Source organism: Coregonus clupeaformis, chromosome 37, assembly GCF_020615455.1.
Source record: "Coregonus clupeaformis isolate EN_2021a chromosome 37, ASM2061545v1, whole genome shotgun sequence".
Lineage (NCBI taxonomy): Eukaryota > Metazoa > Chordata > Actinopteri > Salmoniformes > Salmonidae > Coregonus > Coregonus clupeaformis.
In genome coordinates, this window is record NC_059228.1 from 13,443,833 (window position 1) to 13,456,830 (window position 12,998).

A 12,998-nucleotide genomic window follows, 5' to 3' on the forward strand; every position below is an offset into this window, starting at 1 on the left:
ACAATATGCCATTTAGCAGACGCTTTTATCCAAAGCGACTTACAGTCATGCGTGCATACATTTTTTGTGTATGGGTGGTCCCAGGGATCGAACACACTACCCTGGCGTTACAAGCGCCGTGCTCTACCAGCTGAGCTACAGAGGACCACAGTATTCAACAGAACGCTGTGTCTCAACCAGGTGACGGGCACAACACAAACACCTCAGACAATGTAAAATAGGGTTTAAGCTACAACATATGTGAAAACGAGAAAACGTTTTTTGATCATCTACATTTGAATTTGTATTTATTATGGATTCCCATCTTCCTTGGGTCCAGCAAAATTAAGGCAGTTATACAATTTTAAAAACATTACACTACATTCACAACAGATTTCAAGAAATAATAAAATAGTTTGACAACATTTCCTGTTTGTAAGTTTTCAAATGATATCAAACTCAACCATTTATCTTTTTCAATGATGAAGACTGGTATGGTGGGGTATGCAAAATGGGTCAAGTTTGAACACCTCTACCTCCCGAATGTTTTGGCATTAAGGCCCACAAAGTCACTTCTACCATGGGCAACATGTTTGGAAGGTTTTGTTCAAATCTAAAAGCGGTGTCGTCAAAAAGTGACTGAATTCATATGGAATGACCCAGTAACAAAAGGTCTGAAAAGCCAATGACAGATACAAGAGCACACCTTTTGTGACAGTAGATGACACAATCTTACTCACGCTGCAAACAGTGTGGCAGAGGTTAGTTGAAAAGAAAAGCCAGTCCACTGACTGGCTTGGAGTACAGTGTTCGTTTTACACAGTGTCCAGGAATGGGAGTTATACGTATGACAAACATGAGTTTACACTTAGAATTGTATAAGTGTTAATACCCTAGACAGTTCAATCCATCGTCACAGTTTCTGTTGACAAAGAGAACTTTGTCCCAACGGTTTTGAATGAGCGAGAATAGATGAAGGATGCAACGAATGGACTGTGGTAATTCCTTGCACTTGAGTCCTTGCATTCATAGCTCTGTCTATACATTTTTGAGTGGTTACATTTCTCCAGCCCCATCCCACAGCTGTCCTTAAAAAAGTGGCGGGGGAATCCCAGATTGCCCCTTTAAAAATGGGGAGCAGTAAGTTTGGAACTGGCTGGTGTCAAGGAGAATTAACAGTAGATACACTACATATTGTGTGTCTGATAGTTCCTTCAGAAAGTATTCCTACCCCTTGACTTATTCCACATTTTGTTGTTTTATCCATTTACATACAACACCCTATAATAAAAGTGAAAACATGTTTTTTAGAAATTCTAGCAAATTTATTGAAAATTAAATACAGAAGCAAATTAAAATAATTAAATACAGAATACTTTGTAGAAGCACCTTTGGCAGTGATTACAGCTGTGAGTCTTCTTTGGTAAGTCTCTAAGAGCTTTGCACACCTGGATTTTATTATATTTAGCTATTAATTATTTTTTTAATTCTTCAAGCACTGTCAAATTGATTGTTGATCATTGCTAGACAGCCATTTTCAAGTCTTGCCATAGATCTTCAAGTCAATTTAAGTCAAAACTGTAACTCGGCCACTCAGGAACATTCAATGTCGTCTTGGTAAGCAACTCCAGTGTAGATTTGGCCTTGTGGTTTAGGTTTTTGTCCTGCTGAAAGGTGAATTAGTCTCCCAGTGTCTGTTGGAAAACAGACTGAACCAGGTTTTCCTCTAGGATTTTGCATGTGCTTATAGCTGTATTCCGTTTCTTTTTATCCTAAAATAACTCCCTAGTCCTTGCCAATGCCAAGTACACCTATAACATGATGCAGCCACCACCATGCTTGAAAATATGAAGAGGAGGTACTCAGTGATGTGTTGTGTTGGATTTGCCCCAAACATAAAGCTTTGTATTCAGGACAAAAAGTTAATTTCTTTGCCACATTTTTTGCAGTATTACTTAAGTGCCTTATTGCAAACAGGATGCATGTTTTGGAATATTTGTATTCTGTAGAGGCTTCCTTCTTTTCACTCTGTCATTTAGGTTAGTATTGTGGAGTAACTACAATGTTGTTGATCTATCCTCAGTTTTCTCATATCACAACCATTAAACTGTAACTGTAATCACCATTGGCCTCATAGTGAAATCCCTGAGCAGTTTCCTTCCTCTCCGGCAACTGAGATAGGAAGGACACCTGCATCTTTGTAGTGACCGGATGTATTGATACACCATCCAAAAGGTCTAATTAATAACTTCACCATGCTCTTGTCTATTTTTACACATCTACCAAATCGGTGCCCTTCTTCGGGAGGCATTGAAAAACCTCCCTGAGAAATGCACTGTTCGACTGAGGGACCTTACAGATAATTGTATGTGTGGGGTACAGAGATGAGGTAGCTATTCAAAAATCATGTTAAACACTATTATTGCACACAGAGTGAGTGCATGCAACTTATTATGTGACTTGTTAAGCACATTTTTACTCCTGAACGTATTTAGCCATAACAAAGGGATTGAATTGAATACTTATTGACTCAAGACATTTCAGCTTTTAATTTTGTATTAATTTCTAAAGTTTTATACAAATAAAATTCCACTTTCACATTATGGGGTATTGTGTGTAAATCAGTGACACATAATCTCAATGTAATATTCAGGCTGTAACAACCAAATGTGGAAAAAGTAAAGGGGTGTGAGTACTTTCTGAAGGCACTACATTCCCAGCCATCTGCCTTAAATCCCCTTCAAGACTGTTATAACCCCTGGTTCCGAGCACACTCTGAATGTGTAAAAACAATAAATGCACCAGACCACTTCACCAGACCACTGCACTCTACATGCCGCCAGCATCCCAAATGGCACCATATTCCCTATTTAGTGCACTGCGTTAGACCAAGGCCCATAGGGCTCTGGTCAAAATTAGTGCACTATATAGGGAATAGGGTGCCATTTGAGATGCACGATCGGACTGCTGCACCACTGCTCTGTAGTGTACAAGCCCTTTAAGGTGCAAAGAGCTGCCAACGGACTGCCCTGTTGAACACTTTGAACAGTGAATTGAACACTCCAGCGTACTGGTAGAATCTTGATGAGGGGACTGGGGAAGCATGGACACACAGTCGCATGAAACACACACACACACACACACACACACACAACCACCAGACCGAAACTAATCACCTCATAACAACCTAGCATTCCAATCTCAGATGAGCAAGGCATCCATTTCATGGTGCAGCGACTAGAGACCTTTGGTAGAAACATTCAGAGTGATCCAACACTAAATTATGGGGGTTTCCAAGGAATATGAGAATAACATTAAATGATTACATACTGAGAAGAGAGCAAGAGAGAGAGATAGAATAAGAATTACTTGACACATTGGAAAGAATTAACAAAATAACAGAGCAAACTAGAATGCTATTTGGCTCTAAACAGAGAGTACACAGTGGCAGAATACCTGACCACTGTGACTGACCCAAACTTAAGTAAAGCTTTGACTATGTACAGACTAAGTGAGCATAGCCTTGCTATTGAGAAAGGCCGCCGTAGGCAGACCTGGCTCTCAAGAGAAGACGGACTATGTGCACACTGCCCACAAAATGAGGTGGAAACTGAGCTGCACTTCCTAACCTCCTGCCAAATGTATGCCCATATTAGAGACACATATTTCCCTCAGATTACAGCGATCCACAAAGAATTAAAAAACAAACCCAATTTTGATAAACTCCCTTATCTACTGGGTGAAAAACCACAGTGTGCCATCACAGCTGCAAGATTTGTGACCTGTTGCCACAAGAAAAGGGCAACCAGTGAAGAACAAACACCATTGTAAATACAACCCATATTTATGATTATTTATTTTCCCATTTGTACTTTAACTATTTGCACATTGTTACAACACTGTATATACACATAATATGACATTTGTAATGTCTTTATTCTTTTGAAACTTCTGAGTGTAATGTTTACTGTTAATATTTATTGTTTATTTCACTTTTGTTTACTATCTACTTCACTTGCTTTGGCAATGTTAACATACGTTTCCCATGCCAATAAAGCCCCTTAATTGAAAATAAGAAAAAATTGAATAGGAGAGAGAGAGAGAGAGAGAGTTTTAGAGTGTGGGACAGAGTTAGGGAGAGAGAGATGTATGGAAGGCTGAGGACGTGGAAAAGTGTATATTTTCTGTGGACGCTTAGGGTTACATTAATCTTTGTTTTTGAGAACGAATCATGCAGAAAGCAAAGCAGAGAGCTTGAACACTAACAGCCCTCTGTAATATAGTGTACAACACTGTTCTTCAGGACATAGACAAGGGTTTGAGAGGAAGGTGTCATTGAAGGACACTGGGAGATGAGAGAAACATGTAGCCTCTGAGCAATATAGGCTATGAGGGCACCTGCCTCCAAAATAATAATATTGACACTTTCCTCGTTGAATTCAAATGTACATCCAATCTAGTTAGGAGTGGGACATCAATGTGATGTAATTAAATTAGAGAATGATCATAATGATATTACATTGGAGCAGTGGTATGCTTATCAAAATTGATTCGATTCGTAAAAATGTATTTATTAGGCAACGTTAGAGCATACTAAGTAGCCTATAAACTAAAATAGTAGACGAACGAATGCAATATTGTATTGAAGGAATAATAGAGACGTTAAACGCATCATGAACACACATAAACACGAACATTCACGGGAAATAGAAGAGCAACAAGTGCTTGCATGTTCTGCCAATAGCCGCCTTAAATAGTTGAATAGTAATACTTACCGACAGATGAAACCAGCAAACACCTGAATATCTTAAACAAAACGATGTTGTTGAGGTTATCCAGACGTATAAATGAGACAAATTATCCCAAATTATCCCTAAAATAACGGAACGTAGTTTGATGGTTTTGGCGGACAGCGAAAAAGTAGCAACATCGGTGTGATGTTCAAAAACTTTCAAGATGCTCCTCTGTTGAGCGAGACTCAACAGACTGGACTATACCAACTGCAATGAATCGAAGGGGTGTATGTTTTAGCATAGTTTAGTATAAAAATTCGTTTTCTGACTGATAACCATATTGTCTATGTTTCGCAATTAATAGCGAGCTACATTAAACATCGTCAATATCACACTCATTAATTGGGAAACAACACGTTAAAAGAATGAACACCACCCTTTTCATTTCCTATTCAGTGGTCCCGTGATTTAAATGAGCAAGTGTTGTTTACAAGCAGGGAGTTATTACGTTGTATAATGTACCATGTACTTTCTCATACTGACAGAACGTCACCCTAGTTGATATTAAATATTGCTATTATATTTGTGTTTGGTTCAATAGTTTATGGCTCAAGGTGAGTTGAGTGTGAGACCAGGACATCCCAATGTACACGCCATGTAATGAATTTATTGGCCACGTTTTTATTGCATGGTAATATGGATGATTCAGCATGATTGACAGCAAGCTAATTTCATTACTCACCAGTATACTGCTAATATAGCCCATCAACGTGTGAAAGAAAAGGTTTTTAGAAAGATTTAATGGAAATTCTAAATTAGAAATCATTCTTCTAATCCGACAAAAATCTAAATATGCCTCCATAATTTAAATTATATGATCATGTATTTTCTAATCATTGCTGTTGAATAATGAGGGAAATCTAACCTTCCCTAAACTAAAAATACGACCACGTATCTCCACCATGTCCTGAGTTAGCCATGGTGCGTCCAGTTTCAAGCCTCATTAATTGTCTGGGGAAATAATCCAGGGAATGCAACAATAATGAATGTTTGAGCCAGTCTGGCCGGGTTTACTCCAATAAAAGGCAGATTACCCAGATTAGCATTAGTTCATATGAGATTACAGCTAATTAGGTCCACAGTCCGAGACCATAATGCTGTCTCCAGATCAACCTGTTGATTTCTTGTGTTATCTAGTTTAGCGAATGACTGTGATTATTGCTGAAGATAGGATTTTCTAACAGATGCTTTAACGGTATAGGAGGGTTTCAAGGACACAGATTAAGGCTAGTTTTAAACTAATAGGTAACTTCAAGGGATATTCTCCTGAGTGGCGCAGTGGTCTAAGGCACTGCATCGCAGTTCGGTTCGAATCCAGGCTCTGTCGCAGCCGGCCGCGACCGGGAGACTCATGGGCGGCGCACAATTGGCCCAGGGTAGGGGAGGGAATGGCTGGCAGGGATGTAGCTCAGTTGATAGAGCATGGCGTTTGCAACGCCAGGGTTGTGGGTTCGATTCCCACGGGGGGCCAGTATAAAAAAAATTGTATTCACTAACTGTAAGTTGCTCTGGATAAGAGCGTCTGCTAAATGACTAAAATGTAAATGTAATGTTTAAACAGTTGCTACTTTACTGACAATAGACTATCATCTGACACCAGTGGCGGCTCCTGAAAAAATTCTCAGGGGGGGCAATTTTTCTGATGATTTAGGTGACCTACACACATTTTAAAAAAGATATGTCCAGCAACAACATGAAGACAGGGGCAGCATATAAGTCAATACCAGAAGCATTTATTGACTGATCTCAAAAGTGTTGGCTTACCAGGGTTGGTGGAGCCCTCAGTTTCATCTTTGCCTCGCAAAGCTAACTCAAACACTCCGCAAAACTTCACACACTGGATTAGCCGGCTGAGGATGTGGCGGTTCTTGCTAATGTCGTAGTAAATATATTTGTTATAGTGAATATGGAATATGATATGTTGAGTAAAATGTTGTGCTAAGATCTATTTAGGTCAGGAGCTGGTTATAAGTTCTGTTCCTATCCAATAACAATGGACAAAAGGGTCCTATCTTGTCAGCCTTGTCAGTTTCAGTTCTCCAGTAAACTTGTGATTATCAACACTAACCTCATCGTTGTGGCGGCGGACAGCTAGCCTATATCCCTCATCCAGTTGAGTGGGAATGTTCACTCTCCCCAAAACAGACAATCTCAAACAGCTATCCATGTGGGTCTTTGACAGCTCATGTTTCTTAATCTTTCCTGAAAGATGGTGCATGTCCGTTACACACCAGTCGCTGTCCAAGCGGTGCTGTCTGCCGTGCCGCCTTCAGGGTGAAAGAGTAAGCAGGGGGTAGCAGAAGACTGCATTAGCTACATCGCAGCCTGCTAGCCAGGTTTTTCGTTCGTACCAATTTTTGGAAAATCCTCGGGTGTAGGACTTCCCCCTTTAGTAGAAACCTGTTGAATTATTAAATTTGGTCTGGGAGGTCCTAATTGTTTCGTTGCCAATTTATCTTCATTTGTTCGCCGACAAAAAGGAACTTCTTTCAAAGACACAATCGAGTTGCACTGAAGCCTAGCCATTTTGATAGTAGTAGTGAATTGATTGACGAGGCTACCCGCTCTTTTCTTAGTTACGTTCATGGTTATGTTACGTATGACGAAAGCGTAAGTGCAAGCCCTCAGAAACCCATAGAGATTGTATTGAAAGCTCTGATATTTGAAAAAAATAGATTTTACATGGGAGTCTATGACAGACTTCTGGGCGATTTTCAACCTGACTGAAATCGCCCCAAAAAGGGGGGCATTTGAAGCACGACTTTAGCCTGATTGGACATTTAGTGGCACTGTGGCAGATCAGACGTCTAGATTACAACACTGATAACTACTGTTGCCGTGATATAATTGATTAGAAAAAAAATCCCTTCCTTTTCCCGTTTGGCAGTGCGTCGCCCATATCGCCCTATTGAACACACCGCCCCTGTCTGACACATATATAGTACATAACACCTATCTGACAGAAAGAACAAATCCCCAGTCCTCTTATCAAGCCTTAATTAGGCTGTGTGAGCTGTTTAACAACTTTGCACTCTGCTGGTGGACAGGATGTGTAAAAGAGGCCATGGACAGATAAACTGCCCCCAGGACTGTGATCTCTGGACAATACTGTTGACAGACTCACACCTGGTGTTGTTGTATTGTGTTTCCCTGGTCAAGAAAAGATGGCCATCCATTGTCTACTTCCCATCATCTCATTGGGAAGATGCGCCTAATAACACCCCCCCCCACTCCCGTCACCCCTCATCTACCGCCCTCTGACCCCTACACCCCCACTCCTCTTTCTCGCAGTCAGCTCAACGTAATTTAGTCCCTTTGGAGGAGGACTGTCTCATTCAGGAACACATTACATCATCCCACAATACCCCTCTGCTCTCTGAAAGGGGGTGTCGAGAGACGAGAGGCTGGAGTAAAAGGGGAGGTGTTTGTGTAGTGCGTGCGTGCGGAGAGGGAGGTCACTTGGCAGCTTTCAATCGGGAATCCATTGTGTTACCATGGGAGACAACATTCCTAAAATCAGCTGGTAGCAACAGGCTTCTATAATTTACTCCAGACATGGGGGCAAGGGAGAGAGCGGTAAACTGGGCTAGGAGATACTGAATGGATGGCAGAGCCTAGTAAAAAATAATGTCCGTTCACACATTCCTTGGACAGTTGACTGTTGTTTGTATTTACACCACAACCTCAAATAATGAGGAACATTAATCCCAAATCCATCAAATATTTCAACCAGAGACACTTTATTTGATGGCGGATTAAATTGCCTTATTTGTTTTTGTTGTTAGCCTACTCCATTGTCAAGCCATTTTGCCATTGGCATGACAGTTCCATAAGGAGTTGGCAAGAGAGCAGAACCAGACCGGCTCCCAGGCTAGTACTCTGCAAGTCTGGATAACATTTTCTGGAGCTGGAATAGATTCGATTCTGGAGATGGAATAGATGGGAATAGATTTCTCTGGCAAGGAAAAGCAATTATGTTGCAGTGGAATCCACATACAACTAGATACACTGCCATTTAGTGAAAAAGTAGAGTTGTAACTTTCAATCAAATTGCATAAATGAGAAAAAAAGACCAACACATATTTATAATACATTTATTTAATGGTAAAGAGTGCAATGATACAAACCATTTTCACAAAGAAATGAGAAGTTGATTTAATATCTAAAAACAATACTCTCCTCATGTTAAAAAACATAAATACTTTCCATGAACCAAGACATGTGCTATTCATAAGTACTGACCCTTGACAACACCCCACCTTTACATCTGGGTCGTATTCATTAGGCACCAGACGGAAGAAAACAGAATCAAACAGGGTTCCTCCCTACCTGAACTTGTCAAATAAGTAACGCTTTCTTTGCTTTCTGTTAGAAAACGTTTGCTACGGTGAGCCCTAATGAACACGACCCTTCTGGCTATAATAGTTGAACGAGTTTATTTAAAACCCCTTGTAATAAAATGTTCTCATGCTTTAATCAAGCAAGGCTTGTATAATGTTCCCAACACCAGGTTGGGTTTTAGTGTTGTGCTGTAATGGCAAAGTAACAGCATACAGTATAAAATCTAGCTCTGGTCCATTGCGCAACGAGTTGCCTCTTCCCCTGTTCAGGAAGGCTCAGCGCCAACAACCTGCACCGAACGCCCTGGTCCAGAGCTATAGAAAACCGCAAAGCCTTATAAGTCCCAGGCTGCATTGTCCAAGCTACAATCAAATTGATTCCGTTAAGTTAGTTCGACTAGACAGGAAGTCTTTACCTTTGTAAAATGAACAAATAACACAAATGAAAATTCTGATAGTAAAATATGTACGTAATAAAAATGACCATCCTCAGTACAAAATCTTTTTTTTATACAGTTGAGGTGCAAATTAACGCAAGAGTATATTAGTTTTACTTGATGACTAATTTGTTGTTATTGAATAAAATGCACCTTCTAAATAAAGGTGAGGGCAATATGAGAAGATTTGACACTTGGGTTAGCTCACCGAAATAACCATTTAACATTTTAGCAGCTACATTTCCAGTTCGGTATTGCAATCGTTTTAATAAATGAATGAATGGTTTGAACAAAACCATGTAAAATATAACAATTTCATAGATAAATAACACTGAAAAGACTACAATATGATAAGGAAAACCATTTCCCCCCACCACGAGTACATTAATAAAATCAACTTGAAATCATCCTTTGAAAAATGGAAGTAGAAAAAGTAAAATGAGGAACATAGTACATTCACTAACAACTGATATTTGAATTTTGACCTTCTTCCATATGGAAGCATATGCATCTATAAAACCATATGCCTTAAAACCAGATACAATATTGAGAATTGGGTTTTGGATGCAGTGAGGTAATGTAAGCTACACATGATAGAAATAGCATCACTAGATTGATGTTCTAGTAATGATATTCTATGTATGCTCCACGTTCTCCTCTCTTTCCCTCCAGCCACAGGTTTGATTTGCTAGCCTGGTCCCAGATCAGTTTGTGCCGTCTTGCCAACTTCTATGGTCATCGGGTGGAGATGGGCAGAGATCTCACTTTAGCACCAATGACATGGTCTTAAATGTGTAAACTCCATCCACCCGGTGCCCTCGACAAGATACAACGAATGCATACATTTTTTGGCATGTCAATGGCTATAGGAGTTGACCAAAAAGGTCAAAACAGATATGGGACCAGGTTATTGATTGGGAGGCCCTCATTCTCCCTCCTCCAGCCATTGGTTAGATTGGGTGGCCACTCCTACTTCCTACTGAAAAAACGTCCCTCCGCTCCAGCCATTGGTTAGATTGGTAGAGCCCCCTCCCATCCCCCCTCCAGCCATTAGTTGGATTCGTAGACCCCTCCTCTCCTACTGAAAGAACTTGAGGCCTGCGACCAGGAAGAACTTCTCCAGGAAGATCTCAGAGTCGAGGACGGCGATGTGTGCTGCTCGGCCAATCAGGGAGTTGGCGGTGTTGGGCAGGGCGTGGATGACATCGTAACGCACCAGGTTACAGTCTCTGTTCTGGAGCACCGGCAGCAACAGGTTCTCTATCATCTCTACATACATTGAACCTGGGAGACGGGGAGGGGGAGAGAGAGAGAGAAAGGGAGTGAGAGAAAAAAGGCAAGACCGAGAGAATAATAATAATGATAATAATGATAATAATAATAATGATGATAAGAATAATAATAATGCTAATGCTAATAATAATGCTAATAATAATAATATTGCTAATAATAATGATAAGAATAATAATGCTAATAATTAAAATAATACTGATAAATGATAATGATATAATAACGATAATAATAATAATACAAATAATAATAATGTTAATATGATAATAATAATAATAATGATAATAATAATAATGATGCCGATAATAATAATACCGATAAAATAAAATATGATGATAATAATAATAATGCTAATAATACTAATAAAAATAATAATGCTAATAATAAAAATATAAATAATAATGATGATAACAATAATTATAATAATGATGAGAATAATAATAATAATGATAATGATAATAATAATAATGATAACAATAATAATAATGATAAATGATAATAATAACAATGATAATAATGATAAATGATAATAATAACAATGATAATAATAATGATAATAATGATAATAATGACATTTAGCAGACGCTTTTATCCAAAGCGACTTACAGTCATGTATGCATACATTTTACGTATGGGTGGTCCTGGAATCTAACCCACAATCCCGGCGTTGCAAGCGCCATGCTCTACCAACTGAGCCATACATGACAACAATCAAGAATCAATCAATCAATCAAATATATTCATAAAGCCATTTGGACATCAACAGCTGTCACAAAGTGCTTTACTGTAACCCGGCCTAGCAAACCCCAAGCAGCAGCGACAGGAACCAGGCTCAAGTGTTTGGTCCAGTAGCTTGTCTACAGTGTGAACCAATGTCCTGTAGGACACATCTTTGTGGCCTGCTCTGAGAAATATGTAGGGCTCACCTGTTTGTTTGTCCTTCAGGGCTGTCTTACACATCTCTATCCTGGCTGAGTGATATGGGACGTACCGATCCTGCAGAGAGCCGACTAACACCACGTTCCTGAAGTGATGAAGACCTGCCACAATACATTGACACAGCATAGCTATTAATGTAACAACAGACGGCATCGTAAAACAACAAGCTTCATTTAAATGCCTGGGAGAACAGATTGATACAAGGCGTTAACAATGTAACAAACTGCATTGTAAAAAAACATCAACAACAATGATCTTTACTCTGCTCAGCTCACCAGATTTCTTGCTGAGCTTGTAGAGGAAGGTCTGTCTGGGATCAGAGTGGTCTCTGCAGGTCAGCTGTAGCAGAGAGCCAGACTTCTTCCACTTCTGCATGAACCACAGGCCTGGAAGGAAGGAGGAGAGGAGGAATACAGGGGTTAGAAGACAACCAGGGGAGAGCAAGACATTCCCTTGCTTCCTTGACCTTAGTTAACGGAAAATATACCTGAAACATTTTCACAGTAAGCTTGCCAGGAATAGTACACATACATAAAAAAAAAGAAGAAAATAAATTAAGCTAGGAGCTTTTTAAATTGAATGTTGTATCTTGTTTTTAAAGTATTGTCTAAATGTCTCCTCTGCTTCCTCCTCCAAGCATTGTAGCCTGCCTCAGCCTCACCACTGAGCGCCACATCACTGTCTGGCTCAGTAGCCTACTCTCTGTAAAGCAAAGTTATTACAACTTACTGGCCTATTTTTTGCTCCTGCTGAGGTAGGTGCGGTTTAAATGTTAGCTTCTTACTTCATCCTTCTAAGTAATACTATTCACCAGTTGTTACTCATTCTCTTAGTCAGTTTAAAAATGGCCTTTTATCCGGCATCTCGCAAACACACTGTCAGCAGAGCCGACTGTGAGCACGAATGAAATAAATCTAATGAGGTAGGATATTTGTCAGATTCTGAAAAATCCCAGTGAGACATAGTGTAGAGGGTATAGTGTAGAAACATACCTGTGTTGACCAGAGCAGAGCTGTTGTACAGGGTGCCCAGGTGAGGTCCAGACAGAGAGAGGAAGGTGTGAAGTCTGCTCAGGTAACATTTAAACCTGGGTCTGCTCAGTACTGAACGAACTATCAGGTTCCCCAGGGAATGGCCTACGAAGCTGAGGAACAGAGAATATAGATACAGGTCAGTGATCACACAGGAGCTCAAATCAAACAAGGCAACAGTAAACATGT

The 12,998-nt window shown here is 39.9% G+C and overlaps 2 protein-coding genes across 4 annotated transcripts in view; both read right to left on the reverse strand.

The window, feature by feature from the left end:
• zgc:172136 (uncharacterized protein LOC566376 homolog) overlaps nucleotides 1–4,912 on the reverse strand; it is a 53,189-nt gene extending 48,277 nt beyond the window's left edge. For all 3 annotated transcript variants that reach the window (XM_045211546.1, XM_041867645.2, XM_041867713.2), the window contains exon 1: nucleotides 4,755–4,912. The gene's annotated coding sequence lies outside the window, so the exon portion shown is untranslated. The remainder of the gene's footprint in view (nucleotides 1–4,754) is intronic.
• Nucleotides 4,913–8,850: 3,938 nt separating this feature from the next.
• fam135a (family with sequence similarity 135 member A) overlaps nucleotides 8,851–12,998 on the reverse strand; it is a 54,022-nt gene continuing 49,874 nt past the window's right edge. Inside the window, 4 exon segments of the mRNA XM_045211548.1 lie at nucleotides 8,851–10,833; nucleotides 11,766–11,879; nucleotides 12,054–12,164; nucleotides 12,771–12,922. Coding sequence (XP_045067483.1) covers nucleotides 10,628–10,833; nucleotides 11,766–11,879; nucleotides 12,054–12,164; nucleotides 12,771–12,922 — 583 coding nt within the window. The 3' untranslated portion in view covers nucleotides 8,851–10,627.